This window comes from Eleutherodactylus coqui, chromosome 1 (genome assembly GCF_035609145.1).
Source record: "Eleutherodactylus coqui strain aEleCoq1 chromosome 1, aEleCoq1.hap1, whole genome shotgun sequence".
Taxonomy (NCBI): Eukaryota; Metazoa; Chordata; class Amphibia; order Anura; family Eleutherodactylidae; genus Eleutherodactylus; species Eleutherodactylus coqui.
The window spans coordinates 382,481,868-382,500,098 of NC_089837.1; the positions used below are offsets into that span (position 1 = coordinate 382,481,868).

The 18,231-nt window shown below is 38.7% G+C and overlaps 1 protein-coding gene across 1 annotated transcript in view; it reads right to left on the reverse strand.

Annotated features, from left to right (window-relative positions):
* Positions 1-2,577: 2,577 nt before the first annotated feature.
* GABRB3 (gamma-aminobutyric acid type A receptor subunit beta3) overlaps positions 2,578-18,231 on the reverse strand; it is a 169,822-nt gene continuing 154,168 nt past the window's right edge. The window contains exons 7-9 of the mRNA XM_066579271.1: positions 14,687-14,839; positions 8,124-8,368; positions 2,578-2,928 (exon numbers count right to left, since the gene is read on the reverse strand). Coding sequence (XP_066435368.1) covers positions 2,578-2,928; positions 8,124-8,368; positions 14,687-14,839 — 749 coding nt within the window. The remainder of the gene's footprint in view (positions 2,929-8,123; positions 8,369-14,686; positions 14,840-18,231) is intronic.

Here is an 18,231-nt window from a genome sequence, read left to right on the forward strand (position 1 = left end):
AATCTAAATTAGATAAACATAAAATCTCTTGTCACCTTTACAACAGAGAGCACTAATTGTATTGGATGTAAGTGATATAAATGTGGCTTAGAAAAAATATATATTATCTTCATTTTAGAAATAGCAAGATTAGATAAAAAGGAAATAATAGTAACGTTTCAGAAATTGATGCAGCTTAATCGTCAGTCTAAAAAAATGTAGACTTTTTTTGTGATTGAATATGAATAGTTTGAAATAAATGTGAAGAATGTTTGTTTTTTTTCTTATTTGCTTTTGAATAGAAAAAAACAAATTGGTAATTCTTAAAGTCGATATATTGTGCTATAAAGCATATGTGATTGTACCATGCTACATACTGGATGGTTCCCTTAATACTGAAATATGCATAAAGTAAAGGGTATATTAACTAATTGTGCTAGCATTGCATTTGGAGTTTACGTCTAGAATGTTAGACAAAAAATATGACAAGGCATGCTGTCACAATAGCAAGCACAACGTAAAATACATTGATAAATTATATGTATATATGCATTCTATGTAAATATATCTTCAGTTTCCATGCAGTGTAATAATAATGCTTAAAGGGGTGAGTGTACTTTGAAATAAAACACATTAAGATGTCACACAGCAAATATCCTGAGATTCTTCTGTTTCCAGTGTTTCAACAAAGTGGATGCAATTCATTCTAAAATATACTGGGCAAATATAATGTGAGCCCCTGTTGGCACTCACTGTTCATGTCAACATTATTGTGTTCAAAAATTTGGTTTTACGAGTAGGTTTAAAAAGATTTGTGAACACCACCACTTTTTGATGGGGAGACGGTCATTTATAAATCAAGCATTCCTCACCGGACTACAGAAGAGTATGTGCCAAAAAAGTTATCAATCAAAAACACTGGACTGCCTATCACACCAAATTAGGAATAGTCACAGCACCACATCATTCCCATACCCTCCTTAATACCATCTCAGAAAACCCGATCCTTTTCTCAACCCCCCATAGTTAATGTGCCAATTTTATTGAAAGATGTCTTGTAAAAACAGTTTAAAAACACAATAACCCAGTATAAAAATATTAAGCAATATTTTTTGGTATCTCCATTTGTATTTACATGCAGATGGTCTGGTTGTAACCCCCATTGATATGAGAAACATCTAATATCTAGAAGGCAGCCATTTCTATAATAACCATGTCACCCACCATCTGATATTGTGCCTACGTCTCTTGAACTTTAGGCTGCAGGTGGTTTTCTGTAGTCAGTATAGGTGATAGTTTATGGAATCGAGGAAGATTCCAGGTCAATGAAGGTAAAAATAGTACTACATGATAGACTGCGCTGCGCTTAGCTCTGATCTTACTAGTTGAAATTCACTAAAACACGGAAATAAAAAGAATGAGAAGACCAAGGTCATTTTGTAGGGACAACTGGCTTCAGTTAATTCAATCTGAATTATATTTACATGTTAATTACAGTAAATACAGTATTAACATAATAGCACAAAAGCATTTCAAAATTAGGGAATTGGTTTTTGGGAAGAAGATACATCCAGAATGTTTTGGGCATCATTAAGTCCTAATAAGAGCAGCACCATCACAACCCAGATATTACGGTAACTGTATATTTTATCAACATTCTTTCTGACCTCTTATATATTGTTCGTCATTATTGCAAAGATTTGAGACCAGAAAGAAATTATTTATCATCATTGCATTGAGGGAATTTACCCACAATGCAATGTTTCTAAAGCTCAGGATCATGGAGATATTAAAAATGGGGTTCAGAACAACATACACATAGCTATTCAAAATAGGCACCACGCTGCTTAAAAATGTGCTTCATAAACGTTGTTTCATAAATGACCTCCACTGTGTTTTATAAAGTAGGGCTGAAATGAATGTCATGTTATGCCAAGGTTTAATTACAGTCTATCAAAGTAGAAAAAATATACTGCTCTGTATAACGTTTAGTATATATAAATAGGAATCCAGCAATGGGTTTAAGGTCAGTGCATTAAGATGGATTCCCAGATAATGTTGACATGTATTACATTATGTGCCATAATACAATTTTGAGGTGTGATCATGGTAGGTGACCAAGAACCAGTAATTGACGAAGTCGAATAAATGGAACTTCTCTAAACATAAGAGAAAATGCTAAAGAAGACAGGTTGAAAAAAAGGTCTGGCGTATGCAACATTGGTAAATAAAACAGAGTACAGCTGTGTCAAAAACCATGGTCATCGATTAACCTAAAGTAAATAGAAAAACATATGGTAGTTGTAATCCCATTCTTGAAGTATCGTATCAGAAATCACAAAAAGCGTATCTCAAGCAGTAGTTCAAAAGGTATGTCCGTCTTTCAAAGAAGATCTGCATTGTTCAAAGCTGAAAAATGATCTGTCCCTTATTATGTCCTTTGCCACAGAATATATTTCCTCATCTCATATGAACGTGTGTGAACGTTGAGTTGTGCGTGCACATACATTCATATCAACAGAGCGTATGGTAGTGAATTCTTTCCTGCTTCACTGCATACAGTTAACTACTATGGAACAACATCATAAGCATAGTCCATCAGTTAACATAGTATAACCAGTAGATTAGGTTAAAGAGAGAAAATGTGATGGGAAATATCATTCTTGACCATCTGTCTATGGCATTTACATCAGTTAGATCTGGGATTTTAATTTTTAACTGTGAAGATCTTCTTCTTAGATGGTTCTTTTTGCCATGAGGAGCAGTTCTGTCCATTGCGCGGCGCCCAAACCCATCACGAGTAACACTCTGTTTTCTGTATTGAATCCCTGAGTTATCGAAAGATGTTGTTGAATTTCTAACATCAGTGACACTTGTTGTAATTTCATTGCCTGTGACTTCGTTATGGATTTCAAGTGTTGTAAGCAGTATATTTCCATGTGCATCCACCTAAAAAAAAACATATTAAGTTATTTATACAATCCAGATGATTTAATGAAGTAGATATGCTACGCAACACTAGGTCATCTTAATGGGTTTTACCAATTAGGAAAGTGATGGCATATTTCTAGGATATGCCATCACTTACTCATCCATGGGGCTCTAACTGCTAGGACTCCCACCGATCCTAAGAATTAATACACTAGCCAAGTGATCTTTCACTGAATTTCTCAGCACAGCATCACTCCTGAGCGCCCACTGTTCAGGAAATTACAATATAAGGGTGTATTGAAAAATATGCTTGCTCCTGCGCAACTTTTTTGCACAAAGAATAAGTGTACTTTGCGCGCATGCCTGCATGAATACTGTCCCTATTTGCACAGACACCACTAGTTCACATGGGCAGGGGAATCACTTCGCCCAGATTTAAATGGCTACTAAGCCAAATGAGGTGCCAGTGTTCGCAGGTATGCTCAATGTTTTAGCAATACAAATATGTGTGCATTTGCGCACCTGCCATAGACCTCTGTGTGTGCAAATGTGCACTACATAGTGCAGGACCTATTTTCTTGCATGCAAAATAAAGAAATGAGAATAAATCCATTAAAAACAATGGGTTCTATTTTCCGCGTTTAGCGCACAGGATTTTTAAAATATGCTTGTCTGAAAAAAACGTAAGTCCATTCACTTGATCTACTGAAGGGACCTCTGTTTCTTTGTTCCCTGGATCAGTAGGGATGCTGGATGTCAGACTCCCTGTCTATTATAATATTATGGTATATCTTATCAACAACATCCATACCCCTTAACCCTTTCCAATCCAATTTGTATCCTGGTTTTCCTAGGGGGCTTACTCTTTTTCTGCCATTATACAACGGCACTATATGCTGGCTGAAGCCAGTACTGCATGAGGTGATACGTTGGATAGGCTCCGACAGCAGAGAGGCTGGCAATATATAGTAAAAGAACCCCGATGGATGTCTTCCAACGTCGGAGCTGTACAGCCTTAAATCATAATGTCTTCAGAGGTCAGACAGTGGATTGGAAAGGGTTAATGTATCTGTATTTGTAGTTTGTGACTGGTCTTCCTTAATTCAGTATTGTAAGCTAATAAATATTAGCCTCAGAGAAAAAAAAAATACCTTCCTTGGTAAAATGCCTTTTATTTGCAGACTCAGTTCATGGGCGCATAAACAAATTATACTACATGCACTAAATTTTTACGGTCCAGCAATGCTGCCGACTGCGTATAGAGAGTTATTTGTTTTCACTATTAAATATTTTCATTGGTTTGCTATATATAGATTTTATATAAGGACTTTCAGGCAGGTCTTTTTTATTCTAAAGTTTTCCCTTCTGTTCTAAAAGATAGGATTTACACAGAACCGGTGATAAATTGTAGGGAAATGAATAGAGCAATGGCAATATCTGAATGTAGTTTCCATGTTCACCCTATGTTTGCCTGTTTACTCTGGGTACTTCAGTTTGCATCCATATTTCAAAATACATACTATTGGCTTCCTATAAAATAGGCCCTAGTTTGTATTTGTGTGCTTGAGATGAGGAAGGGATGTGAAGAGACTCTGTGCACAGTGGTGTTGGGGCTAAATAAGTAATGGGAAATAAAATCTGAATATGAAAAAAATGAGACTTGCTTATCAGTGCGTAAATTAACGGACATTATTAAGAGAATAGTTTATTTATTTACTCCAAAATTGAGCAGTGATTCAGAATAGATCAAGTAAAGAGAACAAAATGTCCTTCTCTACAGTCTTGGTTCAGGCTAGAAGGGTGTTTTATATATTCAAATAAGATAAATGCTCTGTCATAGCATAACAGAGGCTGGATAGACATGTTTGGGATTATTTAGTGATCCTGCATTGAGCAGGGGTTGGACCCGATGACCCTGGAGGTCCCTTCCACTCTACCATTCTATGATTCTATAGCAACTAGACTAGTATTTGCTGACCAATGTCCAATGGAGATCTGGAATGCTATCTTTTCCCCTTAGAGAGAGCACCTAGAAGGTGGGTGAGTGAGGTGACTTATAAGGCCATTCATGCTCTTCTAGGTAATATGCAAATAAGGGAGATGGAACAATATCTCTGCAGTGCCACCTATTGGAAGGCAGTATTTCTGCAAGTTAATGTTAGACTCCATATACAAGCTTGTAACAATAACTGGAAATTGAAAGCCAAGCCCGAGTCTAACATTGACTTGCAATAGGTGGATCTGCAGAGGTATTGTTCCATCTCTCTTATTTGCAATGGAGATCTGGAACTTACTGAAAGCCTCCCTCAAAAGTTCCCTGAAACACACCAATAACAAAATGATGGCATGGACAAGGAAGTTGTGTCTTTTTTTTTTTTAGATATTTCTTCAAAAAAATTGGGCTAAAAAGGTTGAAAAAAGATACATTGGTTGGAACTGCACTAGTCATAAAGTAAGAATATTCCACTTACTAATGTTCTTCTCAGTTGCCACTAACCTACTATATAAGTCTACTATAAATCAGGTTATAGTATGTGGGTGCTTTTTAAGACTGGATTGAGAAGGCTACAATATAAATGATAATATTGATAAGCCTTGCTCAATGTCTGGGCTGCATTGTGGAATGGATTATGAATAGAGATGAGCGAGTATACTCGCTAAGAGCAATTGCTCTATCGAGCATTGCCCTTAGCAAGTACCTGCCCGCTCGGGAGCAAAGATTTGGCTGCCGGCGGCGGGCGGGGAGCGGCGGAGGAGAGCGGGGAGGAAAGGAGGGGAGATCTCTCTCTCCCTCTCTCCCCCCCGCTTCCCCCTGCTCATGGCCGCAACTCACCTCTCACCCGCGCCGGCAGCCAAACCTTCTCTGCCAAGCGGGGAGATACTTGCTAAAGACAATGCTCGATTGAGCAATTGTCCTTAGCAAGTATGCTCGCTCATCTCTAATTACGTACTTTATAAACTCATCAAAAGGAAATATCTTAAATTTCGATATTTAGACACTAGAAGTATCATTAATGTTGTAGTATAGGCTCTGTGGAAAACCGATGTTTGTATTTATTTCAATAATGAATTTAATGTAAAGATGCATATTTGTTGTGTACCTGTGCTCATTCCTTTTAGAACTATTTGAGGGAAACCAGGATCAGACAGCCACGCATAATTATTATTCACTGTTTATTTCTGTTCACTGAGCATGCCATTCAGATCCTGTGTTTAGCTGCTGAGTTTACAATGCTGACAAAATTATAAGACCTGAATATGCCAGGCATAAAGTATACACTATTTCTCCTGCTTATCAGACCGGAACTGATTAAATAGATGTTTGAACAATATTATTTTTAAATGATGGAACCAGGCACACATGGCGAGCTGCATGAGAGCATTGATTGTATTGACTAAATTGAAATTTCACTGAACTGGTGATTTTGTTTACTCCTGCAAAATGTAAGTGTTCCGATTTATTACAGGACGTGCTTCTTTAAAAAGTGCATTGAAAGAGATTTCATATCATTACGTTTTTGAGACGCTTTTAGACTATATGCCACTGCTATTCATGAAGATGGCAGTACAATTTATGAGTCAATGCAGGTACATTGGTGACTACGTTTGCTGCATCCGCTGAGTACTCTGATGGAAAGATATGCTATTCTTGTAGACTGTACTTACTATAAAGCCTCTATGGAGTTCTGTGACTTTCTTTGCACACGTATGATGACTTTGGTTATTAATGGAGCATTGACAGCCATGATGGATCCTGACAGATTTTATGGACTTCTAATCTGTCCTTCAGGTTTGGTCAGGCTTCAGTTTTTGTTTTTATAGTAAAAATAATGTTGTACACTACGCTGTATTTACCATAGGAAAGCAATGAAAACACAACACAATGGGGCCTAACGATAATCAATATAGAGCCTAAGGCTAGTTTCAGACAAGCATATAAAAACATGTCCTTAATACAGATCCGTATTACAGACGAGTTTTAAAAGATATTACATCCATATGTCATTCATTTTTTATCCATATTTGCCTCTGCATTTCTATTATGTTCTGTTAGGAAATCTGTAAACAAAAACTCACCCCTATAGTTGTCTGTATAACTATTTTGGAGTATAATACTTTGGGTCCAATGTCCACGGGCAAATGTAAATTTCCACCGTTCAAGCCACCCATGGAAAAACATAGGCGTCCACAGCTGAATTAAAGCTTGCAGATTTGTTTTGTGGCCCTTTTGGTCCAGAAAGCAAATCGCAGCATGCTTCATTTTGCTGCGGTTCCTGCACGGACGGCTTCTATTGAAATCAATGGAAGCCGTTGAATCTGTGGCCCATCCGCAATTCAATTGTGGATGAGCCACGGATTCTGCGGGAAAGCAGTAGATTAAATAAAAACTGTACTGCACATGTGTGGCGGCGCGCTACAGGCTCCCACATGCAGAATCTGACCTGCCCATGGACATGAGGCCTTTCTTCTTACTTCTTGTACTAGTTTACATTTTTTTAAACAAATATTTTATAAATATCTTTGGAATGTCTTAATGATATGTTGCTATTAACTTTATAAGTCCAAAGAAAGAGTAGCTTTTTAGCCATGGTCCCCTAAAAGTTTACCCTACAGTAGGATTTTGTCTGTTAGGGGCTAAAGGCTTACAGTGGCCATACTCAATAGATGAACATCAGCTGAAACTGTGTGACCAGCCAACCATCGTGTATATGGAAATGTCCCCACTCATCCCCGATAGCAGATGTTGAAGGAAGAAAGGGTAAGGCATGTCCAAATCTTTCAAAAGTTTTATTGTCAAAGGAGATAAGCCAGAAGCATATGACAGTGCTTATTCCCCTATCTCCTATTGAGAAGACATGTACTGTACGTACAGTAGGTCAATTTCATTATTCAATTACTGCATGCTTGAAGACATTTTCCAAGAATCTAACAGGTTTGCCCTCCTTTTCCCTGACATCTATCAGAAAAGAGTTGAGTACACATTAGATTGTCACCAAATCATGCCTAAATGAGCTGGTTCAGCCAACCTTTGTCTATCATGTGTAAGTACACATTAGCTAAAAAATAAATTTCACATTAAATGTCACATTTCTAATTTAAGAAATTATTAATCTTGTTAAGCGTAGTTTTTGTGAGCTCTGTCTTAGTTACCAACCACAACATTAATGTAAATGTGTGCATTTTAATGTAAATCCAGTAAAGAAAAGTTTTACCCGGTTGCTTTCAAATTTGGCGCGGTCATTATTTGCCTTGGCTGTCTTCTCTGCAAGCTTCTTTTGCATTTGTGGACCTCTTCCAAAAAAGATGTAGTTGACAAACGCATATTCAAGCAAGGCCAAAAACACAAATACAAAACATCCCATCAAGTACATGTCGATGGCTTTCACATAAGGGATTTTAGGCAATGTCTCTCGGAGATGAGTGTTAATAGTTGTCATAGTCAGTACAGTAGTTATACCTGAAAGAGAAATGAGAATGTGTTATAATTATTAACATAGTTAAAATGTATAAAGAATATACACCAATCAGCTCTCTGAAGTGACTATGTTGCTCAAGTGAGCACTGCTGTCATTTCACTGCATACCAAGCTTAGAGCTATGAAAATCATATACCTGTACTTGGTACTGTAGCTCAGACCCATGTGACGGATGATGAATGTGAAGTTACAGAATTGAAAGGCTGCGGCCTCTTTAATTAGCTGACTCATGGGGTCCTGAATGGCAGACCCTCGCCAATCAGATATTAATGAACTATCCTGAGGATAGCTCATCAATGTTTAAATTTAAAAAAAAACATTTAAAATATAAATGTATTTAACCCTTTTAGGACCAAGTGACATATTTGTCCATTAGCTGTAAACTGCTTTAAATTCAATTAAATCAATTACAGGTTAAGATGAATCGTCCTGGATGCATGTGAATCAGGGATGACACATTGATAGCTTGTGGAATCTTTGTTGTTTGGAAATTTAGCAATATCATTTGGAAGAAATATAGAAACTGTTGTCTAAAAACTGGTTGTCAAAGATCTTGAAATGCATTGTTGATGTTCTGGTAATTACTAGAGATGAGCGAGTATACTCGCTAAGGCACTACTCGTTCGAGTAATGTGCCTTAGCCGAGTATCTCCCCACTCGTCCATAAAGATTCGGGGGCCGCCGCAGCTGACAGGTGAGTTGCGGCGGGGAGCGGGGCAGAGCGGGCGGGAGAGAGGGAGAGAGAGATCTCCCCTCCGTTCCTCCCTGCTCTCCCCCGCAGCTCCCCGCCCCGCGGCGGCACCCGAATCTTTCGGGACGAGCGGGGAGATACTCGGCTAAGGCACATTACTCGAGCGAGTAGTGCCTTAGCGAGTATACTCGCTCATCCCTAGTAATTACCAATCACAATCATTTGCATAGTTTTAAAATAATATCAATTGTCAATTATATATATTATCCCATTTCAACAAACGGTAGGAATTTTGCATTGCTAAAGCCAACTGCTATATTTTTATGTATGGAGAACAGGAATCTTCAATCAAGGCTAGGACTACATGGAAACTTTGGTTGTGACTCATCTCATGCAGCTAGAAATCACAGTATTTCCATCTCATCACAAACTAAATGAAAGTGGATGCAGTTGTGCTGTGACTCGAAAGTTGCCTGGCCAATCACAAGAAATCTGAACTTGCTGGATCTCTTTGTGATCGATGGATCATGGATACGGCAACTTGCAACTTGCAACATGACTGCATTCACTATATTAGGTTTCAATGTTGCACAGCAATACTGCAATCTTTCAGCGCATGACATGCGTCATGGCCAAAGTTCCCATGTAGCCCTAACCTAAAATATCACAGATTCAGATGCTGTTACAAGAAAATAAGTTAAAACCTTATGTAGATAATGTACAAGTTGCTTTTTTTGATTCTAGGAGTGATTTCTGCAGGGGGCTACCAGAATTGTGATATACCAGTGAAAATGGCATACCTGTCAGAAGTGTACTCATGAGAGAAAGGGACTGGAAATGAAATTATCCACCCCAATATGTTGATAGACTTTGCTACCCAGGAAAAAGGAATACTAGAACTGTTTTTATTCAACCTTGGTGCTCTTTCCATCACCCTTAGAACAATTTCCCATCTTCTTGCTTGCTAGTAATGTAGTCCTTCTACAGAAGTTAATGCTATGCAGATTCTTGACACTTAAAATCAAAGGGGATAGAACACATCCAGGTCTGAGCCCTCTCTATCCAAAACCCCAAATCAATTTCTTGATCTGCCTCTATGGTTCATTTGCCTTTGACATCGGTGAAGATTTTGCCGGAGGAACTCTATGATGATCACCTACTCTTCACAAATCATCTGCTGACCCGCAATGACCCATATACTATTCTTCCGCAAAGGCCCTCTTTCGTCTGTTGTTCACTGGATTCATAGATCCAAAGAAACATTCAAAAACTGCACAAAATTATGCTGCATAAACAAGAATAAAACATCTTTTGGACACTGTAGTATATTTTGTAACTATTTAAACTTGATCTTTCTTATGTGCACCATTTCTTACTGACTACAATACCTTGGCTTCAAAATACATTCTGTACCGCTGTAACTTGTCACAGCAAGCAATATAATAACACGTGGTGAATATAGTTTATATGAAGTTCTATTTCTTTTTTAACGCTGCTGTAGGTTGTGTTGTATCTATTCTATACTGCTCTGGGTTATACTGATACAAATCTTTACTATAGAGTGAACATTGCAAATTATAAGCTCAAAATTTATGAATTTTCATAAAAATATTAATGAAGCGACACATTAATCTGCAATGCAAACATCCACTTATTCATGTTAGGCAGTAAAATGACAGATACTACTGACTGGGATTGTTGACATTCAGACAATATAGCATTGCATTTTGCTAATGTTGGTTTTATTTATTGTAGAGTTACTTCCATTGTAAAGTTGTCACGGAAAATGTAAATGATTTTGCCAAGCACTGGCATTTTGTTAGCTTTTATTGCTCTGTTTTTCCCAATCAATCTGTCACATGTTGGGAAGTTCTAATTTAGTTCATTCGGCACAGTGAGAAAACAGAATTTCAAATATTACTGCTGCAGAAACTTGGATCTGTAGGAAATGACCAGACTCAGCTATAAGTATTAAATATATCAATGATTCTAGCTCAAGGTTGAAAGTGACCTAGTACTTTCTATATAAATCATTGACATGGTTCAGAGGTTGAGAAAATTAAATACAAGCCTTTGCTCAAAGACAGATCCACATTTAAACTGCTGGTATTTGAGCAAAATATAGATATAGTAGTTGTGTATAATATATTTGACTTGGATTGTGAATTTGTTATGTATCCTGTACTATAAAGATAGCTTTCCCATCCATATTTTAGTTGTTAATATGCCTTTAGGTCTAGTATCTTTCCATCTTATAGTAAAGTCTGGAAATATTAGTTAAAGTTAGTTTTAGGAGTAAATAGTAGGGAACTATAACCGGTTTAAAATAGCCCCCATCCTGCACATTGTATTCTTCACACACCCTGAATCTCCAAAGACCTCAACATTTGTGTGTTTATAGAAACTAGAATACAGAGAAAAGGGAGGTACAGATCAAAACTATTGCCCCCACCTACACATATAGATGTAGCCAAATTTAACTTGATTTTGCATTGCAGAAACCGAAGCGGGCGTCCGCCTCCGGATTCCGTAGCAAATACAGCCCATAGCATGCTATAGCAAATCACATTTTCATGTCCACGAGCGGAAACCGATTGCGATTTTCTGCTCACGGAGAAGAAATCGCAGCATGCTGTAATTCTGTGAGAACTCAGCATGGACGACTTCCATTGAAGTCAATGGAAGCCGTCTGATCCGTGGCCCTTGCACATTTACATTGGGGAAAGGTCGCGGATTCTGTGTTGTTGCCTATCGATGACGTGGGAAAAGCTGTGATTTAAAAAAAAACAACAATCTGTACCGCGTATGTCTGAGGGCTCGCTGTGTGGATCATCAGCAGTACAGCAAAAAGACTTCCACACGGACGCTGGCCAGGCACAGGGTCAGACTCTGCTGCGTAATTCTGCATGCGAAATCTGAACCTGTCCGTGTGCAGGCGGCCTAGAGAGGAATCTACATTAGTTTGTTTACCCTTTCAATTGCTTGACAATGGCTTTTGTTGTGTTAATCTAATCTAATAATTAATTACTCAATGACTCATGATAAGATAACTTTTTGCAGAAAGTTATAACGGTCAAGTTAAACTTGGCTGCATCTGTAGCAGTAGTAGATAACACCTCTATGTACTGGACAAGAAAAACTTTTTTACTGCTAGATATTTTTGATAAATAAGGCCTTTTGTCTTATAACTTTTGTCTCATGTTGAAATTTTTGCACATATAGCACCATGGTTGCATTAAGCAAAATGGTAACTGTAACAGCGCGCACAAATAGGGGGGGTGGAAGGGGGAAAGAGACACAGAGAGAGCTCCCCCCTGTTCCCCCCTGCTACACTCCGCCACACCCCGCCGCCCCCTGCCCCACGGCACCCCCCGAATTTTTTCGTCCGAGTAGGCAGTTACTCGAAAAAAGCGATGCTCGATCAAGTAATTGTCCTAAACGAGCACGTTAGCTAATCTCTAGGAAATGTAGTCGGTATAACATGCTGATATGGGGAGCTGAAAATACCCAAGTCTACAGCGAAAAATTTAGTGTGGTATAATGAAAGACAGGATTTTTTTGTATTGTTAAATTTACATAAACTGGCCCTGTAAACCTTGACATGTTGGAACAATTCATATATCCTTAAGTAGCTGATTTGCAACCTAACATAATCTTCTAGCCAGATGAGGCTCCCACAAATTGGAGTATGGATGTTCGGCATTCCCTCCATAACACCTTTCCAGGTCTCTGGTTTGGATGCAACAGTGAAGGACTATGTATTTGCAACTCCAATAAATGATCTCCCAAATTTGTAAGCCCACCTCTGTGATACCATTGCTATTATAACAGTGGGTATGTTGGAAAGAATGTGGTAAGAAATTGAGAGCAGGCTGGATATTCTTTGTGCTACCAATGGAGCACATGCATAGGTTTATTAGTGTGCCAAAAAACATTTGAGTTGTATTTCCTGTAGTTTCATTTTCATTTTCCTGCCATCATTCTTTTTGCTCCACGAACTGATAAAATGTGGCAGCTGTGAATAGATGAATAGATTTCTGATTTTATGTACTTTGATTTAGCTTTTTTGTGACAGTATTAGATTTGCAAATAAGAATCATATGTTTAGTCATATTCAGCCATATGCAAGGGACTCGGGCACAACTCACATCAGACAGCCAACAGGCACCCATGCGTATATATTTAGGGTTTACATGAAATTTGAAAAATCTTCTTGTATTCAGTATTTAGCCTTAATAAGTAAACATTATAAATGTCATATAAATAATGTCTCATTTACCCTGCACAGACATTTCCAGGCTGACCGGACATTACATTGACTGTCAAAATGTGGATGTTCATATTATTAATGATATACGTGGGTTTCACGTGGTCATATTTTCGGTTTCTCTTTGATCTGTATAGTGCTCACCATAGTTGCTATCCCAATAAAGCAAAGCAAGATGATTTTTCCCAAAGGAAAGGATATGCTCTGCTTTTAGACAGAAACATACAGTGCATATAGATTCCACGTATGCCACAAAAGCTTCGTTCACCTCCTATGTGCATAAGCCCATACCTTAATATTAGAGTTGAGTGAGCATACTCTGCCGAGCAACAAGAAGAAGTATCAGCAGCAAACTCAATCTTCTGCCCTATTTAGGGCCAGACCTTTATGCAGTCGCCAGAGGGAGGCTTCAAACCAACACCTCCAAAAGTATAGTCAATCGCATAAAGAAATACTGGCAGCATACCCGCCGAGGAAGGCTCTTCAGCCGGAACGTCACTGTTCTGTGTGGTGATGGGAGAATAAAAATCTTCAGTTTTCATTGCATCTGGGTATGCTGCCAGTATTTCTTTATGCGACATACTCTGCCGAGCTTGATGCTTGTTCGAGTATTAGCGTACTCGATGGTGCTCGTTACTCAAACGAGCATCAAGCCGTGTTCGACCCCGCCCAAGTTTTTGGCTCCTCCCCGCTGTGACGTGCCTGTTTTGGCCCCTCCCCACCGCGACTCAGAGCGCGTCATTCTCAAATTTTTTGTCTGACAGGCAGGAGAGGGAGAGACGAACCTAGGAAAAAAAAAAGGCTCGGCACCTGGCGTCCCACATACAAAAATGCTCAAGTCTCCCATTGTAGTCAATGGAGTTCATTACTCGAATAGAGCTCTCGAATTTTACGAAAACCTCGACTCAAATAACGACGACTCGAACATTTGGGTGCTCGCTCATCTCTACTTAATATCCAACCTTTACAGGCACTAATAATCCTTGCTGGGATATCTATATATGGTACCCAACCCTGTTTTATGATATCGATGTAGGGTTTATATAGAAAGGAGGTAACCTGTTATCAGTATGATACCTAACTTGTCAACTTGCAGAATAAAGCAACTTATGTTACTTCATTTACCACTATACTATTAAATATAATGAAAAAGTGCAAAGTATCACCCATAAGTATACCGTATATCTACCATTACTTTATATGTTGTTTTTTTTACTGAAACTTCTTATAAGGTCTCAACACTGTATAAGGTTTAATGTTTTAATTTAAAATCACCTTGGAGTTCAAGGACTGCTTTTACGCACATGAACACAAAATGCTTTTATTCACAATGATATCATACCAAGGGCAACTCTTGCTGCTGATGCATCATAGTTGATCCAAAAAGATACCCAGGATAATATAGTAATCAAAATGGACGGCATATAGGTCTGAAGTATAAAGTATCCAATATTTCTTTTCAACTTGAAGCTCAGGGAGAGTCTGGGATAAGATCCTGAAAAGAATAAGAAAAATGAGGCTTTAGTAAGAGTGGTGCTTGTGCTGAAATATGATAAATCAGAATCTGTTGTTTACAAATATGTATTTAAATGATGTCTGTGAACAGAGTATTCCGGGACAAGACTAAGAATTAGTTCTCTGCACAGAATGCCTGTCATACACACTAATCTTCCAGCATTTTTCAAGTTAACAGCACTTAGGAATATGATAAATGTGTGCATATGCTATTTCATTACAGTTCTGCCATTGCCTTCTCATAAGAAAATATTACATTCCTCCAAAGGGATGCTACTTATTTAAAACATTTGCCCAGAGAAAAATGTGCACTGAGCATGACTAAAATCCACCAGTCAGCCTCAAAGCAACTTAAGGGTATTTTAACACGATAGAGAAGTTCCATAAAAACTGCGGTTATATTTTAACAGACATCTGGCAATTTATACCCAAAGCTATTTCAAAACTTTGAAATTAATTGAAAATAATGGGAACTTTTATTTATAAACTACAAGATTTTTCAGCAAGATTATTTTTGAAGGGATTGCTCCTAAGGTGTTTCAAAAATATTACGCTGACTTAAATAAAACTCTATTGGATTTTTTTTTTCTTGGATGGAAAATCCTAAAATGTATTATTAAAGTAACTGTCCAGTCATGACCTCAAAGTTAGTGCGTATAAAGAATTCTTAGCAGCTATTTATGGATGTGGCCAAGTTTAGTAAAACCCTTAAAGGTGTTTCCTAAGATGGCCCTTTTATTTAAAATGAACTGCCCCTGTGTAAAAATAATACTCACCTCTCCCGGCTCCCCGCTGTGTGACTGTTAGGATCCTGTCTGATGAGGTCCCCATCAGATGGGCTCTCTCAAGTTGATTAAGATGTGTGCTTGGAATGCCAATTAATTACTTGCTATGTTTATCAGTTTTGTAGTTCAATTTCATGTATTCACGATTGACATACTTCATGGTGCTATTAGTGTGCTGTTACACTATGTATATGTTTGCTATTTGCTCTCAACCACTTTAAAGAAACATGCACCTATATTTGTTTCATTTTGGATGTGCTGTCTGTTTTCCTTCAGAGTGATTAATTTTGTATTCGGAATTTGTTCATAATTCCAGCTTTACTATTGGTTGATAATACACATAATCATTATGGTCTTTGCATAGTGTTTTACCAGGGGTAATTTATAACTAATAATTATAAATACTGCTTGGGTGCTATCTGAAGATTATGACTAGACTATATGTACAACTTTTAAATAGTTTCTCTTTATAAAACATGCTCCAAGAATCATGCTTTGTGATTGGTCCATTTTTAACATGTGACTTATTACGGGTGTATTTAAAAAATGTAAATTCAGGTAATTACAAACCATGAGGAAGGAAGTCTTTTTCCAAAATGCATTGCTAATCCTGGGGATTGATTAACTGTTAAGCTTTTAAGGGTGGACACCCACTGGCGTTTCTATTCTCTCTTGCACTGCGAGAGCAAGTGAAAACACTCGCCTCGCAGCGCAAGAAAAACGCTGAAATATCGCCAGTGTTTTTAATGGGGCCAGCGGCAACAGCGCTAGCCCCATTGAAAACATAGGGAGAATACAGCGGACTTCTGCCACAGCTGCCACAGCTGTCACAGCTGTGGCAGCAGTTCCTTCATCCTGCGGGGACCGCTTGAAACAGAAAAAAAATTACTCACCTCTCCGCCGCTCAGACGCATCCTGGGGCTGGCTTCCCTGCAGTAAATTTTTGTTGTTTTTTTTAGCCAGCTAATGATGATTTTCAGGGAAAGGCTTATATTTCAAGCCCTTCCCAGAAAATCATATTGCGGGGGTTGCCACAAACCACTGCTTTCAATTGGGTCGGCAGCAGCACCGACCTCATTGAAAGCAATGGGATAGCATGCTGCACTTCTGCCATAACTGTCACAGCTGTGGCAGAGGATTTCTTCATCCCTGCGGGGAAGGAAACTCCTGCCACAGCTGTCACAGCTGTGACAGCTGTGGCAGAAGTCCGCGGTATTCTCCCTATGTTTTCAATGGGGCTAGCGCTGATGCCGCTGGTCCCATTGAATACACTGGCGATATTCCAGCACTTTTCTTGCATTGCGAGGCAAATATTTTAACTTGCTCTCGCAGCACAAGAGAGAATAAAATGCCGGTGGGTGTCCACCCTAATACTTGGAATGAAGATGGAAGTTTTTATTCGGATTCTCCATGATTCTTAAGCTTCTGTTGTTTGCTATGGCTATGTTAGCTAATGTGACAACTAGCAAAAGTTTGACTTTCCATGCTGAAAAATCACTCTAAATTGCTGGCCATTAGAGGTCTTACTTTCTTCTAACTGGCTGTTCACTGCTTGTTAAAGGGGTTTTCCAGGGAAAATACTATTGATGACCTATCCTCAGGATATAGAACTACATAGAGGTCATTTCAGAGACTTCCACTTCTTCGACTCCAACCTCTGTGTATTTGCAGTGCTGACAGCATGCGCCCACTCAGCTGATCAGTCGGGATCCTGAGCGATGGACCCCAGCCGATCAACTATTGATGATCTATCCTTAGGATAGGTCATCAGTAGTTTTCTCTCTGGAAAATCCCTTGAAGTGTAGTCTGTCTCTAGTAACAGAGACACTGAGAAAAAAACAGATCCCAGGAAGTGGGGGTGTGTGTTATCTCATGCTGACCATAGAAGGATATGGGGAGAGCAAGGGGATGAGGAAGCTGCTGGAGGGGAAAAGAAGCAGACTCACACAGACTTATAGCTGGAAATAATAGTGTTTACTGTCTCACAGCTACTAAAATCATACCTATATTGTTTAGTACTGCTATACACTGTCCTGATGCTGTTACGTATGAGGGTGTGCTACAGAGACATAAATACATACTGACACACTATATGTACAGTATAATAGAGACAACATAGCAGCTTGTCTCCATGCACCAGGCCATGGAAGATTGAAGTTTAGAAATAAAGTATGCAGAGTGGGAAATCTGGTGAAAAATTACATATATCAAGTCATGTAATCGCCAGGTAAATTGTTATTCCTCATGTACAAACATGGCAGCTTATTCTGAAAAGTCACCTAAAAAGTTAGGCATACTTTACAGGGGTTTTGTCATTAAAAAAATTCCATACTCACCTATTCCTCCCCAGGCAGTCTACTCACAGCATCTTCTTTTTGCTGATCTTCTCCATTCCCTGCATCACATCACCTCCAGCTGTCTGGATCCTCTTCTTCTTGTTATGAAGCGTCGATTCACAGGCATTCTTTTTCCTGCCCGGCAATGTACGCTATGTCATTGTGACGTAGCGTACACTGGCTAGGAAGGAATGCTGATCTATTGCAGAGACAGCGCACATGTGCAGTCTCTTCAAAAGCACGGCACTCCC